This window comes from Macaca nemestrina, chromosome 4 (assembly GCF_043159975.1).
Source record: "Macaca nemestrina isolate mMacNem1 chromosome 4, mMacNem.hap1, whole genome shotgun sequence".
Lineage (NCBI taxonomy): Eukaryota > Metazoa > Chordata > Mammalia > Primates > Cercopithecidae > Macaca > Macaca nemestrina.
Window position 1 is genome coordinate 63,062,933 of NC_092128.1, and position 20,156 is coordinate 63,083,088.

The window sequence follows — 20,156 nt, forward strand, 5'->3', positions numbered from 1 at the left end:
AGTGATTTATTATTATTATTACAAAGTCATAGGAATATTTCTCAATTCAGAAGATTGAAAGTAGGCCGGGCGAGGTGGCTCAAGCCTGTAATCCCAGCACTTTGGGAGGCCGAGACGGGCGGATCACGAGGTCAGGAGATCGAGACCATCCTGGCTAACAGAGTGAAACCCCGTCTCTACTAAAAATACAAAAACTAGCCGGGCGAGGTGGCGGGCGCCTGTAGTCCCAGCTACTCGGGAGGCTGAGGCAGGAGAATGGCGTGAACCCGGGAGGCGGAGCTTGCAGTGAGCTGAGATCCGGCCACTGCACTCCAGCCTGGGTGACAGAGCGAGACTCCGTCTCAAAAAAAAAAAAAAAGAAGAAGATTGAAAGTAATTTAATACATTATTTTTCATAGTTATAAATAATCTCATAACACTTATATTTAACAATAGCAAAAAGTCTTCATTTACAATTTTATCTCGACTTTGATATGACTCTTTTTTACCTTTAAATAAAGTCATCTAAAATACATTCATTTTGAGAAACCGTGAGTAATCTAAATAGCTTCCAGAATTTAAAAAGTATCTAAACATTAACTCATATTGTTAGCACATGTAAGAAAAAAATATTACCTTAGAATTTCTACTAGGATTTGGTGAGAGAATATATTTACATCCAGTTATGACTGTGAGAGTTTTCTCATTAAAAAATACAGTATTAAATGATAAAAAAAAATGTTTCATTTACCACCAGGGAGTTTTCTTAGATTTCTGATATTTAATTTGGCTTAATGGCTCTATTGTGTTAACATTGCTATGCCAATGAATTTTTATACTATTGTAGTTAATAAAAGATAGAATCCTCCCAGCATGTTGGGAGGCCATGGTGGGTGGATCACTTGATATCAGAAGTTCAAGACCAGCCTGGCCAACATGGCGAAACCCACCTCTAATAAAAAGACAAAAATTAGCCAGGTATGGTGGCAGATGCCTGTAATCCCAGCTAACCAGGAGGCTGAGATAGGAGAATAGCTTGAACTCGGGAGGCGGAGGTTGCCGTGAGTTAAGATTATGCCTCTACATGCCAGCCTAAGCAACGGAGTGAGACTCCATCTCAAAGAAAAAGATAGAATCTGTAATTTGGTTTATTAAAAGGCACTGACCAACACAGAAAATTGTTTTATTCGTTCTTAAAAATTCATAAAACAAATGGTAGAAAAAACTGGTTATTAAAAAAAAGAAGGTAGAAAATATTTATTTTCTTATACTACACCACTACTCCCAAACAAACTCCCTCGCTTAGTAGAATCAGTTGTAACTAAGAAGAGAAAACCAAGAAATCCAGGACTTACTACAATAAAAAGCAGATGACTTCAAAACAGAAATGATTATGCCTAAATTCAATTAAATATAGACATAACAAAAGACAGCTTATTCAAATACTGGCCCTTTAGACTTAGAGCTTTGTAAGTCTTTGAATAATAAAAATTACAGAAGTTCTGGAATCAGTTAGTACCATGATTTTAATTAATCAGAAAAATATAGAAATTAAATTAATAACTATTGACATAATAGTATTTAATATAAGAGAGCAAAGTGTGGCCTTGCTTTATTAAGATGTATAGATTTCAAAAGAGAGAACATGTTATTCTATTATAAAGTTTAACTATTTGCAGATACATGTTGAATTGAGTAGTTATGTTAGGCTTCAAAAATGATACATTATTTAATTAATTGTATTTAAATCTATCAGGGCGGAAAACTTTTTAAAACTAAAAATGATTGGTTATTTATTATGCATAAACTAGGTATTATGTAATAAACGATGTAAATGCAATCTATTTGTACAATTAAGATGCTTTAGTATGACAATCTCATTTTGAATTGATTAGCAGAACAACTTTAGGTATTCTTTTTTAAAAATTTCAATCTATTTCAAATTCAAAAGTACTTAAGTTTTAAAAAGTCTTAGAGAAATTTGTTTTAAAGGAATCATTGTCTATCAAATAAGTAGAATTTAGGGTTGTATAGCTGTTCAGTATATTCTGAAATAAACTAAGTCAACTTATGATTAAAACTGGCCCACTGACATTGGCAGATATTTCTGCATTTCACTTGTAGCAAGACAACCATTGGTACATGGTAAAAAGTAGGGAAAAGAAAATGTTATTAGCAATGCTAGGTCAATGCAAAATGACTTGTACCAGGTCCCAGTTAATTGATAATAATGTAGATTTGAAAGAAAACTCTAGAAACAAGTTTTTACTTTGACAATTATTCTTTTTCTTTCTTCATTCACATTTACTACAGCAAGGTTAAAATCCCAGAAATCTCAGAAGTCACTACGAAATAATTTATCCATGTAACCCAAAACCTATTGAATTTTTTTTTAATTGGCTAGCTAGAAAAGTAGCTAATACTAGCCCATAAATCTGGCTTGTTATGTTTGTTTTTGGAAAACTAGCCATGAATGAACTTCCTGAGAGAATGAGTCATTCTTGGGAACATGGTAAATGTTCTTGCTTTTGCTCAGTTCAGTCAACCAAAGCACACTCTACTCTGTGCCTAAAGCAGCAATCAATTTAATTTTATGTGTCAATTCCATTAAAAAAGCAAACAAAACAAAAACAAAACCATGTACACTGACAACAATCTGAACTTTGATAAGATAGTGAAGTCGATGACATCATAAATCTCTTTATCCAAAATTATTTGTAAAACTTGATAGGAATACTTACAAATAGAAAGAATATTCTGATGCTTCTATTTCTTATTTTTAAAATGTTTGGATTGCCTGTAAGTTATTAATTTCTCTCAAATTTACCTTCCTTGAATTACTCACTTCTACTACAAACCAAGTAATATAGTTAAAACTGACCTCATTTCCATCACCTTCACCTTACCTAAAATGCTAGGACCAATAGAATCATTCTAGATGGCTACCTTTCAATCATTTCCTTCATTTCTATTCTCTCAACAAATGCTGTATGCTCTGGTCATTTTCTATCTATCATGTGCATCCCCACCTCTTTACTTTCACTACCTATTCCTAAATTCAGAATTTAGACTATGATCTTTTCTCGGTTGTAACTTACTGATTATTTTCCACTTGTCTTGAAGACACTTTCCAACTCTCCTTCATATAGCTAATTCCAACTCATCATGCACAGTTCACGAAACATCTCCAAGAAGTCTTCCTTGACTTTTCCACGTGATAAATTTATTTTCCATGCTTCCTTAATCCTCTATATCATAGTACTTATGCCATTGAACCATAACTGTCATTTATATAACCCTCTCCTATTTGCTTTGAGGGTAGATAGGGTTTATATTATTTTAATTTTTAACTTCTTTTCCAAACAAATATAAGGCACTAAATGCTGTGAATATTTGTTCAATAAATACAGTTACTAAAAAATTTATTTAAGATTATCATAGCTATTAATATGTTGAATTTCGTGTCAAAAATCGTATTAGATCTTTATTATTGCAGTTCTTTATATTCCCTAGATGATGAACTAGGACTTTAAAAACAAGGGTAAATTAATATTCAGTAGTCTAAAGTTTCATAAATTAAACCTCATAAATGTCTACTTTGAAATGGGCGTATTATCCTAGGCTGTCAAAAGTAACATCAGTATATGTTACTTTCTATATGGTAAGTGAAATTAAGACATAACTTCACAAGATTCAGCATCTGTCTAGGGATCCATATCGTAACTAATATCCTTAACTCCTCACAGGTCTTTAAAAATAAAACTCAACACATATTTTCCAAATACCTGCCCCTTGTGTATCATTCCACCAGTAAAAATTACAAACCATTTTTTCAATGGTCCACACACAATTGCAGCAGATCACTGCACTGCCCATGGTAATATTTACAGCCATGGAACTTTAATTATTTTTCTTGTAATTTAAACTTCTGGGTTGCAAGAACAAGGAAGTGAACTCTATCAATTTTCCCATTTGAAGGACCAGTCCTAATGAGGAAATAATACTACTGGGTTTTTAGCTACACATACTTTTTAAACATTTTAATGGTATGTTTATTTAACTGGTATAGCATTTTAAAAAGTGTATGTTTTTAAACTACTATTTTTTAGTGTTCCCAATTTAATAAACTGAATTTTGCATCATAGAAAAGCAATTTTGCAAACATCAGTAGCTTAAATCAAAAATAAATATGGTATAAAACGACATCACATAACTTCAAAATCGCCGCAAGTGATAATTTCAATCTGGAATTTGATCAAAGCTATTAGCTAATCAATTGATCATTAAACTGCTACTGGAGTCAGAGTATCAGAAAATGGACAAAAACTCCCTGTAAAACAATCTGTCAGAGTGTACAGTCAATGTTTTCATTTCATTCACAAGCAGAATTTTTTCTATACTGCCAATCAATGATAATGGTTGGAGGGCTTTTCAGAGCAATAGGAAATCCTGTCACCATTTTCACAAGTGGAAAGTAATTGAATTAACTGCAAAATACTAACATTATTTTTCCTCATGTGCTGCTAAAAGAAATAGAATTACACTTCTAAAGAATACTGAAGTGTTTAAGGCAGGCTTAATGAGGGATCATAATTCTACACTAACCCTTAACTCCCAAGTCATGGAGAGAATATTTCATTCTATTGCAGTCTCAAATGTAAGCATTTTTCGCATATACAAAAGGAAGAAAGATTATAATGTCAATAAAATGTAAATATAAAAATAAAATTATATTAAACAAATATATCTAAATAAAAATAAATAGTAATATATACATATAAATAATAAACTAATAAAGGCTTCATTTGTGATTAATGAACTAATAAAATAACAGAAAATTAAAATTTTATTTTTATTTTTAAAATAAAATTGAGATTAAAAGACCATACTCCCAATAAACAGTGGAATTTGAAACTTGTCACGTGAGTGGCCCTAAGACACAAATTACAGCTCTGTTTTAGACTCCTCAAGACAATAAGATGGTAAACCACCTTTTTCCTCTGTTTGAATGAAGTTCTGAGAATCAGGAGCCATTCCATTCTGTAGACAGTTGTACCTCTGATCAAGTGTTCAAATTGGAAAGGTAAAATCCCTGGGATAAATGGCTGATGAAAGCAAAACTTCCCAACAGCACAGAGCAAGAAAATAATGACCAATATTTTATGAAAATAATTTAGTATCTATTTGGATTGGCAGATGCCAGAGGAATTAGATTGCCTAACTACAGGAATACGGCTAATCTCTCCCTTGAATTTTTTTGAGATACTTTTTCTTTTTTACATAACAATGAAACAATGTTTCAAATATTCATTTATATGTTATATATACACATATACAAACACAAATACACATATAAATATGAAAACATAAGTAACAAAAAATAAAATATTTCATTCACTTTTTGTGTATATGTATGTAAATATACACATGTATATAGACATATGTTTATATAAACAAAATTTAAAATGTGCTTTACTTTTTGTGGCTATCTCCTTGTCTGGATTAATCAGTTATATTATTATAGTAACATTATTTTTCTGAATTTGATATAAAAATTCTGATAACATTAAAATTACTTATTGACAGGTGTCCTCACAAATCTCTGCCCATTTATTAGTGAATTGTTGAATCAAGTGATATAGACATTTTATGTAATGTTTATGTAGGTCTAAATTCTTTCTAAGACTATGCGGAGTTAAACTGATGTATTTTTAGAAAACTTTGACTAGTATTTTTTAAGCTGATTGTACATATTTATGGGGTACAGTGTGATATTTTGATATCTGTATGCATGTGTAATGATCAAATTATGATAATTAGCATTTTCATCATTTAAAACACTTATCATTTCTTTCCACTGGGGACTGGCATCTTTCAAGATGTGAGTGGATGTTGAGAAAGGGCTTGTCTCTGAAGGAGGAGAAGCAGTATAGAAATCAACTGTCAATCAATCCCTGTGCACGAGCAAAAGTAGCTGGGGGCATTCTCCTGTAGCAGATTCTGCTTTTTATCTGCTTACCATTCATTCACTTCTTCTTTCTTCTTGTCCTTACCCGTATTTATCTGGCTAGCCACTCCATTCCATCCCTATCTCAGGAGCTAAATATCTACTGTTCTCACCCAATTATAACCACCCCATTTTCTTGTCAGTAACTGGTTAGATATTGACATATGACACAATTCTGAACTGGTTAGATGTTGATATGTGAAATTCTGTCTTTCATGTGATATGTTAAAGAAGTTTGGCTGGAGGATTCCTTGATAATTTCCCTCATTATTAAAAAGATATATTCAAGATGACATAAATTCTTCTTTCAAAAATGTTCATTATGCCTGAGTGGGTGAGTGTGATGCTTGATGCTGCCATAGCCAACCTGTGACTAGGAGGATTCTGAGGAGTGAGCTTAGGATAGGCGTTGGGAAATCAGAAAGAACTTGAGTCCTCAGTGACACTGTTGAGCCTACACAGCTAATGTGTACAAAGAGGGACTAGACTCTTGTACTCTGGAGCCTCCTATGTGTGGATTTTGTGCGAAGTTAGGTTATAAATGTTCTTGTTTTACCCAGTTGAGGTAGAATTTTCTATTATTTGCATGTTACAGCATTCTAACTTCTATTCTAAGTAAGAAGGGGATTAAAATCAAAGAAAATTGCTATATATTAACCATAAAAACCAATGTTACTATTATACATGTAATAAAACTTTTTTTCATATGTTCTTTCTCACAGCTATAATAAACATTTTACAAATGTGGGGAATGATCTTGGAAAGAAGTTACTTGCCCAAGTTATGCAGCTAATGAATGCCAAAGACCAGACTCAAATGTTGTGCACTCTGCCTGTTGTCTAACATCCATAAGCTGACCTTGTGATATCTATAGAACTCAATATTTGATAAACTTATTTCCAAATTAATGATTCATTGACAGATTTATAAAATGAGTAGGACTCGAACACTAATTTCTAAAAAATACCACTGATAGAAAACTAAAATGTGTATTATTTCTCAGTCAGTTGGTATGCTGGAGAACTTTAATAGGTGGTGTTGGATGCTGTCTCAGGAAGCAGTTGAAGTACCGGCTCAGAACATTCCAAGCAGTTCAGGCATATAATGCAAAGCAAGCTTTCCCACTACGCCTTCCCCACTTTCCTCCTGCCAATGTCACTCCCCAGAGTAGCTACAGTTAGTAGTTCCTGTAATATTGACAATAGATGTAAACTTTAAAAAAATAGTGTAAGTGTAATCTCTAGATACATGAGTCAAGCCATTATTTAAATGAAGTTTGAATATTGACAGATAATTTGATGTTCTCAAAGCCCTTTCACTGGTCCCTTCTCCTGTACTCTTGTCACCTCCAATCTATTCTTCCTAGAACAGCAAACACAATCTTCCCCCAAAAAGCTCAGTTATATTGTTTCCCTGTTTACTTCTTGCAGCATTTTCGCCTTACTACTGAGAAAAATTCTCATTCCTTACTGTAAGCAAGAGTCGACATCCCCTGGCCCCTGCCTAGGTCACAGTAGGTGACATTCCCAATACTAATCCTTATCAGTTCTTTGAAGACACTAAGCATTCTCTGACCATGAGTTATTTGCATGTGCTGTTCCCTCCATCTGCACAGCTGTTTCTTTGCTCTTCTCAGGAGTAAGTCCTTGTCTGTGCTTCCACCTCTGCAACAGTATCCCATTTACAGAGAGGCCTTCCCTGACCACTCTCACCATCCCACCTAAACAAAGACTCCTTCACTTTTCTCTACCAGAGCCTCCCATAGTTTTCATAACACTCACTAAAATTAGCAATCGTTTTACATATTTGCCTTCTTGTTTCTTTGTTGTCTGTCTCTCCCACCAGTATGTACATTCCATGAAGAAGGGACAGCATTTGCTTGTTTTGTTTTATCAATAAATCCTGAGTTTGAAGCACAATTGTCTGATACTCCATCAATGGTGAGTAAGCGAATGATTGAATGCCTTTTATGCCAGAATGTGGAGATTTGTATTTATGAGTATTAAAGAGATAAAATGTTACATGACGAATTTATAGTCAGCTTCATTGTATTAGGATATTAAGACACCACAGATTGATAAATGGCTGGATAAATCAGCTCCTTCTGAATTCTCTAAACAATTTATGTACATTTCTCTTCACTGTATGTGCTTTCTATTTTGTATCTTAGCTATTTGTGTTAATATATTTTCTATTTTATTAAATCACAAAGCCCAAGAAGACTTTAAGAACATCATTGGTTTTGTTTTCTTTGGGAAACAAATTGAGCTTTTCCTATTAAGCCCTGAGCGCTGAGAATACAGGTCACGCAAAAACTCCAACACTGACTAAGCTGTGTGAAGTCTACAATGTTGCTTAACCTCTATGCTTCTTAGTGCCCTCATTTGTAGTGGGACCTGCCTTGCTACTTACTTCATGAAATTTTGGTAAATTCAGAAGAAATACTAATTCAATGGCCTGATCAATAAATGATCAACAAATGATCCATAAATGGCAACTTTGGGTAGTGGGTTTAATGGTGTCCCCTGGCCCAAACATATATGCACATGCACATCCCAGAATGTGTTAATGTGATTTTAACTGGAAAAAAGTCTTTGCAAATAAAATTATGAATCTCTAGATGACATCATTCTGGTGTAGCCTAAAGTCAATGATAAATGTTTTCTTTTAAGAGACATACTGAGAGAAGAAATCCTTATGACAAAGGAGGCATAGACTGAATTACTTGAGCTCAAATTGTATATTTCACAGCAAGCAAACGTATCACTGCATGTGTATATGCAAATAGAAACGCATTTACAAGATAATTTGGACATACACCCCCATGTCATAATCTTGCTGAATCATTTTTATTATCTATGAAACAGTTACATTGGCTGGATTATGAGTTGTGAATCTGGCATTACTGAACCATGTGGGACACCTGGGGGTTCCTGAATCCCTGCCAATCCAAAAGAAATGTTCCTTTTTCTAGGGAGAACATGCATAGCTTTCATTAGATCTCAGATGGATTTGGGACTGCCAAAAGAGTAATAAAGTTTGGAAACTCTTGAAGGTTCTTTCTAGTTGTATTAATATAATCTGTTAGGTTTATATCACTTTAAAGCAGCCAAAGAGATTTGGCATGCTATTTTAATCATAAGACTCTCTTTTGAAGACCAAGACAAGCAGAAGAAGGGACTATAATAGAGGTTTCTTTAAGTAAACTTATCTTTCGCAACATTATAATAAAAATCTGCAGGTTTTCCTTTCCTTGTGTACAGTCTATCATTACCCAGCATGCTCTAGCAAAGGAAATAATCTCTATAGTCAACAATGTAAGTACAGACTCCAGGTTTCCTTGAACTCCGAAATTGCTATATTCAAGTTAAAGGGTCATAGATGCATGAAGACAGAGAAAAGACAGTAAATGACAAGTACACAGTTTCCTTGTTTCTTTCGGCATAGGAGATTTCATGCTTACCGGAATAGCTGTGATTCTGCATTTTGTACATTGAAGGCTATAAAATAAAGGCTATAATAGATATATATCTGAGAATTAGTTACTATGAAGTTCTTAGAATTCAGTTTGTGTTTTATTCCTTTCTAAAGTTTACCAAAGAGAAACTTAAAGACTTTCCACACAATGTCATCATAGAAAGCAAATGTCAACAGTACAAATATATAATAAATCATATGTCAAACATTCTTTAAAGATTTATATATATACATATATGTGTGTGTGTGTGTATATGTGTGTGTGTGTATATATATATATATATTCACAAACTCAAGGTAGAATTTTAACCAATTTGAGGCTTGTAAGAAATTAGGTAGTGCCTCTAGAAAGTTAAAGCAAACTTAGTTTTCAGTTTATTCACCAGGAATATATAAGAAGAATATAGGGAATGTAAATAAAATTATTAGATTATAACAAGGTGCTGTAAGTTTGGCATACCAGTTCATTTTACAGGGCTTATGGACAAGCGTCCCTCATTATCTGCAAAGCATAGAAAAAGTTACGTGGATGAAAGTCTTCCACTTAAAAGTCATCAAGTTGGTCTTAGAAGTTGTACATTTAAAGAGAGATTGTTTTCCCCTAAAAATAAACCTTGCTTTGGCTTTTAAAAATAACTTGGATTAGACGAGGCTCAGACCTGTAATCTCAGCACTCTGGGAGGCGAAGGTGGGTAAATCATCTGAGGTCAGGAGTTCGAGACCAACCTGGTCCACGTGGCCAAACCCCACATCTACTGAAAAAAAAAAAAGAAAATTAGCCAGGAGTGGTGGCTCATTCCTGTAATCCTAGCTGCTCAGAGGCTGAAGCAGGAGAATCACTTGAACCCAGGAGGTGGAGGTTGCAGTGAGCTAAGATTGCGCCACTGCACTCTAGCCTGGGCAACAGAGTGAGCTTCTGTCTAAAAAAAAAAAAAAAAGTTTGGATTAACTGCTGAGTAAGGCATTGTTGAGTAGTGATTAAGAGTATAAGCTTTTGCACTAAATTTCCTAGATTCAAATGCTGTCTCCATCACTTAGAATTTTGAGAATTCATTTGGGGAATCCATTAGTCAGGATTCTCCACCGAAACAGAACCACTAAGAGACAGAGAGAGAAAGAGAGAGACAATTATGGGAATTGTCTAGTTCACTCAGTTATGGAGGCTGCGAAGTTTTTCTGTCATTTGCGAGCTGGAAAACCAGGAAAGCCAGTGGAGTAATTCAATCTGAGTTACATCTGAGGAGCCTGTGGTATAACTTTCAATCCAATACATGAAAATTGGAAGGAGGGGTGGGAGGGGGAAGAGAATTGCTGGTGTAAGTCGCCAGAGCCCAAAAACCGAAGAATCTGGAGTCCAGATGTTCAAGGGCAGGAGAAGGTGGGTGGTGGATGTTCTAGTTCAAGAACAGGAAGTAATTCACCTTCCTCTGCCTTTTGGTTCTATCCAGAACTTCAACGGATTGGATGATTCCTGCTCTCGTTGGTAAGGGTGATTTACTTTACTCAGTCTACTGATTCGAATGCTAAGTTCCTCAAACACCCTCACAGAAACACCCAGATGTAATGTTTTACCAGCTATCTGGGCATACCTTAGCCCAGACAAGTTGACACATTGGGTGACTAAAAGTTAATTAACTAGTGTATGTCTCAATTTTCTTTTCTTTAAAATAGGGGTAAAAGTAGTAGATAACTCTTTGGGCTGCTTGAGAATCAAATGAGTTAAAATATGTATCTTAGTATGAATTTAGTAAATTCGTAGAATATAATAAGTGTTCAGTGTTAGCTATAATTTTATTGAAATAATTATAGAAAAATCTTTTTTATTAATGCATAATTTTCTGATGCAAATGTCACTATACCAATATTATGGTATTGAGGTTTATAGAAAATAGAATTATAATGTATTATGAATCATGTTAATTGCTCATTCATGTATCTAATTTTCAGAGATTAAGGGTATGTGATTCAAATTACATAGGATGTACCACTAATTCCATTTTACATATACCCATTACCCTGGTTAAGCTTATTTCTAATTTTATTTTACATTTAGTATAACTCATAGGAATAAATCTGAATTAGTTAAAAAAATTCTATTATATGCCTTAGTCTTGTGTTATCTAATGACTTAAAATTTTAGTATTTAATAGTATATTTAGGAAATAATTAACCCTTTATTAATTAATTGCACCTGTTTCATGTTAATATATTTCTGAGATAGTTTCTATTTCTCTTCAGAGATATCTGTCCTGTATCCCGTGAAAAGATTCAATTTTTACAACTCAGTTTCATCATGTGACTTCTTTCTTATGTTGAAATATTTAAGATCACATTGCTCTCCAACTGAAACTCCTCTCCTGTTATTTATTTTAAGGCTTCTTGAACAAATATGTAATGTACTCGTATTTCTCCTTGCAATAATTTCTATCTCTATCCTTGATAGTTTTTTGTTTACTCCAGCTGTTTTATTTAATTTTATTCACCTAATGGTACCCTTTATACTGCATGTTAAATACTCTTTGTTAGATTAAATTTAGTTTTTCAAATTATTCTTTACTTTAATATTCAAAAAATCATAACAGGTTTATCAATGTTAACTAAAGTCTTTTTTAAATCCCCAAAAGAGATTCCATTCACAATGTACAGCAAAAATTTCTCCTTGTTTCCTTAACTGGTTTACACAGAAGGTGTCTACAAAACCTGTCATTGTTCCACATTTTAGAAACTTTCTTCTCTTCCCGTCCGTTATGGATGTATTCCCTTACTCTTCTAGAAATAAAGTTGTCCTTTCCAATTCAATCTAGCACTCCTGGCATCTATGTTTTTTCTACCCATTACTTTCATTAAGCTTAGCGGAAGACCGGGAGTCAAGCTGGCAGATTCTGAGTTTTCTTTAGAAGGCAAGAAGAGAAGGACTAGGGGTATGTCTATGTTACTTCTTTTTTCAGGCTGCATAGCTATACAATGTGTTTTCAAATATTAACCTTGAGGAATTAAAAATAATTCATTTTAATTTCAGGCGAAATTTGTTGGGTTCAATTTTTTTTTTTACAAAAGGAAGACATTACTTAAATAGATTTTTTAAATACATGACTTTTTGCCACAAAAATGCTAATTAGTCTGAAAAATATATCTGTGCCTATGCTGGATAGTTGCTACCAGGCTGTTCAAGACACCTAGGAATTCACAATTCAATTTTATTTTGATAAAAATCACAATCTATATTCCACAACATCTATTAGGTATTTGCTCAAGGTTTTCCCTCAATCATGAATAGTGCTTTATCACAACTACATATTCAGTTCTAAAAACTAACCTTTTCTAACATCAGTAATTTAGCTCATTGACATAAATGGAAGGCTGCCAAGTATAGTCAGATATCAACACACAACTTGCAAACTGTTTGATTTGGAGTAAGTTTTATGCTCACTGGACATGGTTTCCTTATATGTAAATGGACATGAAAATACACATCAGCTTCTCAAATCCGAAACCCTTGGAAACTTACAGACTCTACAGTAAAAAATACAGTTTATTCTCTCAAAAGTAAAACACATTGCTTTCATCAACTTTCCTGAAAGTTGAATGTTATTTATTATGTTTTATCTATACTATGAAAACCTAAGCAGCCCTTTAAAAGAATTAAGTAGATTCAAGATGTGATGACACGGGAAGACTCGCAGACACATTGTGGACAGAAATTCCAGTTCCCAAATACAACATTATTATACAGTATGATCCCACTTAGAAAAAAGACTAGAAAAAAACTAAAAACTATTTGTAGAGATATAAAAAGTTATGGATATATGGTTGTGTTAATACAGTATAGATACCCATAATTATAGATAGTATATTTGTAAATATATAATATTGTTCAGAAAAATGACAGTATAAATATAAAATATTTAACAATCATGATTATATAAAAGGAATGAAGATGAATTTCAGTGGCAAGATATGCAACTATGTTGTGTAATTTTTTTCAAACCAATAAGGTATTCAAGATTTACTTATATAATTAAAATATGTAAATACTATTCTTAAGCAGGAATACATTCTATATTTTTATAACCTTTTATACTTCAGTTATCACTAGATTAATTTGCTTATTATGTATTTAAATTAATTATATTTTGTGTAAAACTGACAATATTTATACTAATAATCTTTTACCTGATGATTTTTAAAGTTTCTCTGTTTTTATGCTGGATATAATACTTGATTATCATATGTTTAAAGAAGCTGAGGCTGGGCGTGGTGGCTCACGCCTATAATCCCAGCACTTTGGGAGCCCGAGGCGGGTGGATCATGACGTCAGGAGATCGAGACCATCCTGGCCAACATGGTGAAACCTTGTTTCTACTAAAAATACAAAAATTAGCTGGGTGTGGTGGTGCGTGCCTGTAATTCCAGCTACTAGGAGACTGAGGCAGGATAATCGCTTGAATCCCAGAGGCGGAGGTTGCAGTGAGCCAAGATCGTGCCACTGCACTCCAGCCTGGTGACAGAGCAAGACTCTGTCTCAAAAAGAGGAAGAAGAAGGAGGAGGAGGAGGAGGGGGAGAAGTTGAAAGCCTGGGCAGGTGAACATTAAGAAACTGGCATTCTAAAGCAGTACTGAGTGATCTAAGCGTGGCTTGGTCAGAGAAAGAGGGAATGCCCAGTTAATGCGAAGACTCTCCAGTGTATAATTTGAATATTAAAGCAATGTCATCTGTTAATACTTCAAAGTAGTAAAGTAGATCACAGAAGTCACTCATTACTATAGATGCATTTCCAAATAGCTTAAAATTTAAGTGTTAGAACCTTTTTCCTCTATCCTACTCACCTTAAAATGATTTAATTTTGTTTCTAAATGTTTTAAACTATAGTTCATATTTACCTTGAATCACAGTAGCATGAAAAGTAAATGAGTCATAATATAAAAGCAAGAAAACATGAAAGCTTACCCACAGCACAGCTGTATAATCTGGAAACCTCATCCCCAAATCCCTAGGGCTCCTTCCTGAAGCTCCTGGGAGATCTTTAGGCTATAGCATGCTGCTCCTTAGATGCCCCAAAGAGAGGCTGAAAAGCTCTTGAGTCTCTATGGTGACACCTTTTGAAACTTCCTGAGGAGGTGATGTTGTCACTTCCCTCATCTCTGACTGCTTACTAAGCTGAAGCACATGAGTTGGAAAGGAGAGCTCTCCTTCACATCTGTGTTCAATTAATTATTAGATTAGCATCAGGTGCCGCCTCAGCTCTGGGTACTTCATTGGCTCAGCCAAATATCAATTTCTTAAGTTAATTATAATTTCACTCCATCTTTATTATGATGGCTAGGCCAGAAGGTAATCTGATTGGCAGGGTTGTCTGCTACTCTCAACACTATCCCTTTCTTCAGATTTCTGACGAATAATTATTCCTTTTCTGTTTTACACTCCTCCCTTGTTTCTTCAGAGTGAGTTCCTTTCCTACCTGAGATTATTATTTATCCAGATTATATCTATCCAGAATATAATTATCTATGAGATTAAAAATTAATCTTATTCCTGAGAGAATTAAATATTCAAGTTTCATAGATATAACTTCAAACCAAGCACATTCAGCCACTGATTTTTACATGGGCCTGCTCAGCTCTTATGGAGACTGCAATCTAACCTTTCCCACTCACGAGACATCTAGACCAGAGCCATAAAGTAGACATAATGTGAACCACAAATTTAAACCATATCTAAAACTTCACATCTTTTGCAAGCAACATTAACAATCAACAAATAAGAATCAGATGAAAACTACTTTAATTATATATTTATTAACCCAATGTTATCCAAAATATTATTTCAATATGTAACTAATGTCAAAATTTATTAATAAGATATTTTTATTTATTGAAATGGAGTATGTATTTTACACTCTATGGCACATCTCACTTTGACTAAAGTTACACTTCAAGTGCTCAGTAGCCACATGTGGCTAGTAGCTACTATATTGGATCATTCAAATCTGAATGATCCAGAAATACCTGGCTTCGAAATGACTCAGCAGTGTATGCTTGGTCTAAAAACCTTAATACTGTTATTAAATATCAAACTTCTGTATACCATGTTCAGGGATAGACTTCCCACACCTTGAGAAATGGCTTCCTCAGATCAATATATCATAGCATACTGTCTGAAATTATACGCTTTATTCTTCTTTTTTGAATTGCAGAAATTGTATTTCTTTTCACTGCAATCATTTTTGTTGTATACTACATTACTAGGAAACACAATTATTTTTTTGTTCTTAAGGTACAAAATTAGTGACACATTTTCATTGTAAAATGTCAGACACCTAGAAACATGAATTAAAAAGTGAAAGTGCTCTCCCCTCATAGTCCCTATTCTGTTTTCAAGAGTTAACTTTAAATTTATTATGTATCATTCTAGGCAACTTTCTGTATCAGAGATATTAAGAATAGAGTATTAAAAACTCAGATTCATTTACAACATTGTATGTAGGTTTTCTTCACCTAAATAAAAATGCACAGATTCATTGGCAAAATCTGGAGCATAAATATATTTGATGACTATTGGAAACATTAGGTTGCCTAAAGCAAGGCATTGCTCTGTCCTTCTTTCTTGATAACAGAACCCCTATTTTGTTTGAGTGTTCACTCTCACCATTGCTACGTGTATAAAGAAGCACTAAAAAGTAGAATATTGATCATTTAAAGCCAATTAGGTAATTCCCTTTCCTAGCCCATGACTGATTTTGCCAGACATATGTGATGTAATTCTGTCCAATTAAAATGAGGGATAAGGGGAAGGGATTTTCTTGTTCAGAAAACTTAGCTGCATGGAAAGAAGCAGTCTTCCTTTTCTTCTGGACCTTGCTGTCTAGCTATGATGCCTGTAGACATACTGGGCTTCTGAAAGGTTTCAGTCTAAGAGTACAAGTTAACATACAGAGAATCAGAAGGTGAAATCATGGACAGTACCTGGATCTTTAATATCACCGCAAAACTACTGCTTTAACAGAATGTGAGATTAAAATAACCTTCTCATATGTTAACTCATTGTTAGCTGTGATGTCTGTGTTACTCGGAGTTTAAAGCATCTTAACTGATACAAAACATGAAGAAAAATGTTTTATATACTTTAGTAAAAATGAAATAGGAATTATTTCCATTAGTAAAATGAAGCTTTAAGCTACTCGTTCTTGAGCAGGAAGTTTTAATTTTCTGTTAATTTATTTCTTAATGTCATTCATACATTATAAACTTTATCTTAGAGTTATTTGCAAGAGAAAAAAAAAGAGCAATTCTTTAAGGAACAGACAAGTAAATGTTTAGTTTTACTGCCAGTAGAAATAACATTTAAAAAATTTAGATAAGCAAAATATAAACACACTCTCAGAATTATTTATTTTTAAATTATTTTGAGTACATGCAAATCTTTATTGGATTATAGGATATCATGGGACCTGCTGCCATAACAAAATTGTTTTTATAGTATGGTAATTTTGTTACTGTTACAATGCTACATTCTGTATATGGCTTAAAGAGTTTTTCCAGCATTCCAGCTCCAAGTCTGAATAAAAGGTAACATAAAATTTATTATCTTTATGAATCAATAAATATATTTATCATAGATGATACAAATATTAACAAAAAATAGTTTTAGCTACAATTTGGTAAAGCTGAATTCAAATGTTCTTTGAACATTTCTATTTTATGGTTTTTACACATATAAATTAAGAAAATAGTTTTTGTAAATTTAATAGAATAGGAGAAAATTATATAAGAACCATATGAAACTGCCACTTTTTGTAGGCAAAATATTCACAGATGGGCAATCTCATATGGTTTGAACAAAATAAACACGTAAAACTTTTGCAAAAAGTATAAAAATACTTATCTTTGTATTTTAAGGGTCTTTGAAAATAATTAAGTAAGTGCAGACTTCTTATGCTGCTTGCCCTGAGAAACCAAACTAGAGCTCTACTTGATACAACAACTGGAATACAACAAATGAGACAGGGTGAGTGAGGATTTCATTTTTTTTATGTATTCACATCAATTTTTCTATATAATTTTAAATCAAGCATTTTGATCCAGTTATAACATGAAACCTAGCTTGCATATACAGTCATGCAAAAAATACAACCATAATATTGCTTTGTAAGTGTAATGTTTTGTTCCAATTGTGAGAATAGCAATATTCAGAAGTATTTGTATATTAAAATAGCATGGTGTTTATATATTAATGAATATTTTAACAGTTTATGGAGAGTATAATGAAAAAATTCTTTACCATAAAGTTTAGAAATACTGCATATAGTAATGGTTTTATTTTTTAAATGTTATTTACATATAAAATAATGAAATTCACACATCTTATTTTACTGTTAGAATTACTATTCAATATCAAACATACTTCATGCTAAAATCTGGATTGAAGCTAGATAAAATGAATAAATCTATAATAGGTATGTTGCTGGTAATAATTTGTTTGCTGTACTTGCAAAGTGTAAATTATTTCTAGGTTTTAAAGTACTGTTGAGTCTATTCTGTGTTTTTAGTAGTCTTTTTGGTTTATGTAATTTTAAAATAACAGATCTAAGTTTATATTGTTTTTCCACCTATCCTCTACCAATGACCATTATCTAGATCAAACTAAAAGACCTGAAACATTTTCAAACATCACAGTAATATTTAGGAGTTAAAATTATGAATATTTGATGATTGCATATTGAGGGACAAATTAAATGGAGAGAAGAAAGTGATAGGTTCAATTTGCTATGCAAGAGGACATATTAAGTAATAGGCAGTTAATACGTAGGTTTGGTATGCAGAAAAATATCTCAGCTGAAGGTGCCACATTTGGGAGTAATTGCCATAAAGGTGCTAACTAAAATAAAAGGACTGAATAAAACAACTGAAGTAAAGTCTGGTCCCAGAGGGAAGAGAAATAGGAGAGAAAGGTGTCTTGGAGGATGAGAGAAGCAAGTGTTTTAAAAAGGAGGACATGTATAAAATCAAGCTGAGATCTAAAAGATATTCATTGTAGTAAGCTGCTAAGGTAGTTTGTGGCCCAATTATGAAAGACCTTGTTTAATAAACATTTTTTTTCTTTTAGACAAGGTCTTGCTCTGTTGCTCAGGTTGGAGTGCAGTGCCACAATCACAGCTCACTGCAGCCTCAAACTCCTGGGCTTAAGCAATCCTGTCACCTCAGCCTCCCAAAATGCTTTGATTACAGGTGGGATCCACCACAACTGGTCAATAAACTTTAGTTACTAGCTAGTAGTAGGGCATAAAATCATAGGAAGTGAGGAGGGGCAAGATCATAAAATCAAATTTATGTATTTGTAATTATCTCTGAAAGCTCTGTGTGTGTGTGTGTGTTTGTGTGCGTGCCTGTGCGCGTGTGTTCTGTGTTGGGAGAGGCAGAAAGATTTTTGGAGTTGAGATCAGCTAGAAATACATAATCTGCTCTAACAACACAGTCATTGTAGGATTGGAAAGTAAAGCACAGATTAAAACAATATTTAGAAATACAATCCAGAACACTTAGTACCTGTGAGTAGAGGCTGAGAAGGAGTGAGAAAGAATAGAGATGACCCTGGACTTTATAGACTGAGGCCACCATAAGGATAGTGGTACTCTTAACTGAAAGTAAAGATGGAAGAGAGAAACAGGATTGGGTTGTGTTGTAATGAATTTCATTTTAAACAGACTGAATTTGGGCAGTCAAGGTTTATCCAAATGGAGAAATCCAACAAGCAGTAAGATGCCTGGGTCTAGAGATAAAAGAGAGTTCAGATGTACAGATATGTATCCAATTGGCCCTCAGTGCAAGAGCAGTGTATCCATATATTTTTCAATTTTACTATAGAAATACATAGCATAACATGTACTGTGTAACTGAAAGTTGGCTTCTTTTGATGGCATTTGAATAACTATAATTACCTTCATATAATAATTGTTAAACTATATTCAAATGATAAGATATATAAAAATATTTCATTTCACATTGGTTAAAGAGTGTTTATATTTGGAGGTACACAAACCAGCTCTGTACTTTTTTACAATACTATCACCAGCATCTTTAGTATTGAGGCTTTTGCATATGGTGAATTATGCCAATATGGAGAACTTTGCCAACTCATTCCAATTACAGATTGCTTTTTCTCTAGATAGCACGGAGTATTTTTATGCTCTCTGTCAAAAGACACTTTTTTGTTTGCTTTTCATATAACATTCAGTGTGTAAGAAGGTGAAGTGCTTACGTGAGAACAATTTAAATTTCTGCAGCCAGCAGGAAGTTTATTTAATGCTTTGTTTCATAATGAGGGCACCTGAATTTTCGAATGAAATTACCAGGACTTTCCAGGTGCAGGTGATCAAATTAGGGATGGGAAATGTGCCAAATATATGTAAACAAACGAACCATTTCCAAGACTGCTGAAGGAAACAAGTGGAAAAGGATCAGACTAATCAGTGCTGGAATTTAAAGGACTAATAAGTTAACCTACTGGGTCTCCCCCAGATTGCCAAAATAATTATAGCGCTGTGCTGTAGAGAGGATGAGCGAAAACCTTCCTAGGTTTTTCTGGAAGGGTATGAATTTTGGAGTCTGTCTTTGCTCCCATATTAGAATATTTATTAGTACCAGATCACATGTATGATTTTTGTTTTGAAAATATGTTATTGTGGACAGTGCTCAT

At 33.5% G+C, this 20,156-nt stretch overlaps 1 protein-coding gene across 5 annotated transcripts in view; it reads right to left on the reverse strand.

The window, feature by feature from the left end:
* The window catches only part of LOC105475411 (semaphorin 3E), a 292,501-nt gene that overhangs the window by 218,921 nt on the left and 53,424 nt on the right, over positions 1-20,156 (reverse strand). For 3 of the 5 annotated variants that reach the window (XM_071094755.1, XM_071094753.1, XM_071094752.1), the window contains exon 2: positions 10,123-10,218. The exons of 1 other annotated variant lie outside the window; for it this stretch is intronic. In XM_071094755.1, the coding sequence (XP_070950856.1) occupies positions 10,123-10,218 (96 nt within the window). The remainder of the gene's footprint in view (positions 1-10,122; positions 10,219-20,156) is intronic. One more of the 5 variants, XM_071094754.1, reaches the window with a different exon arrangement.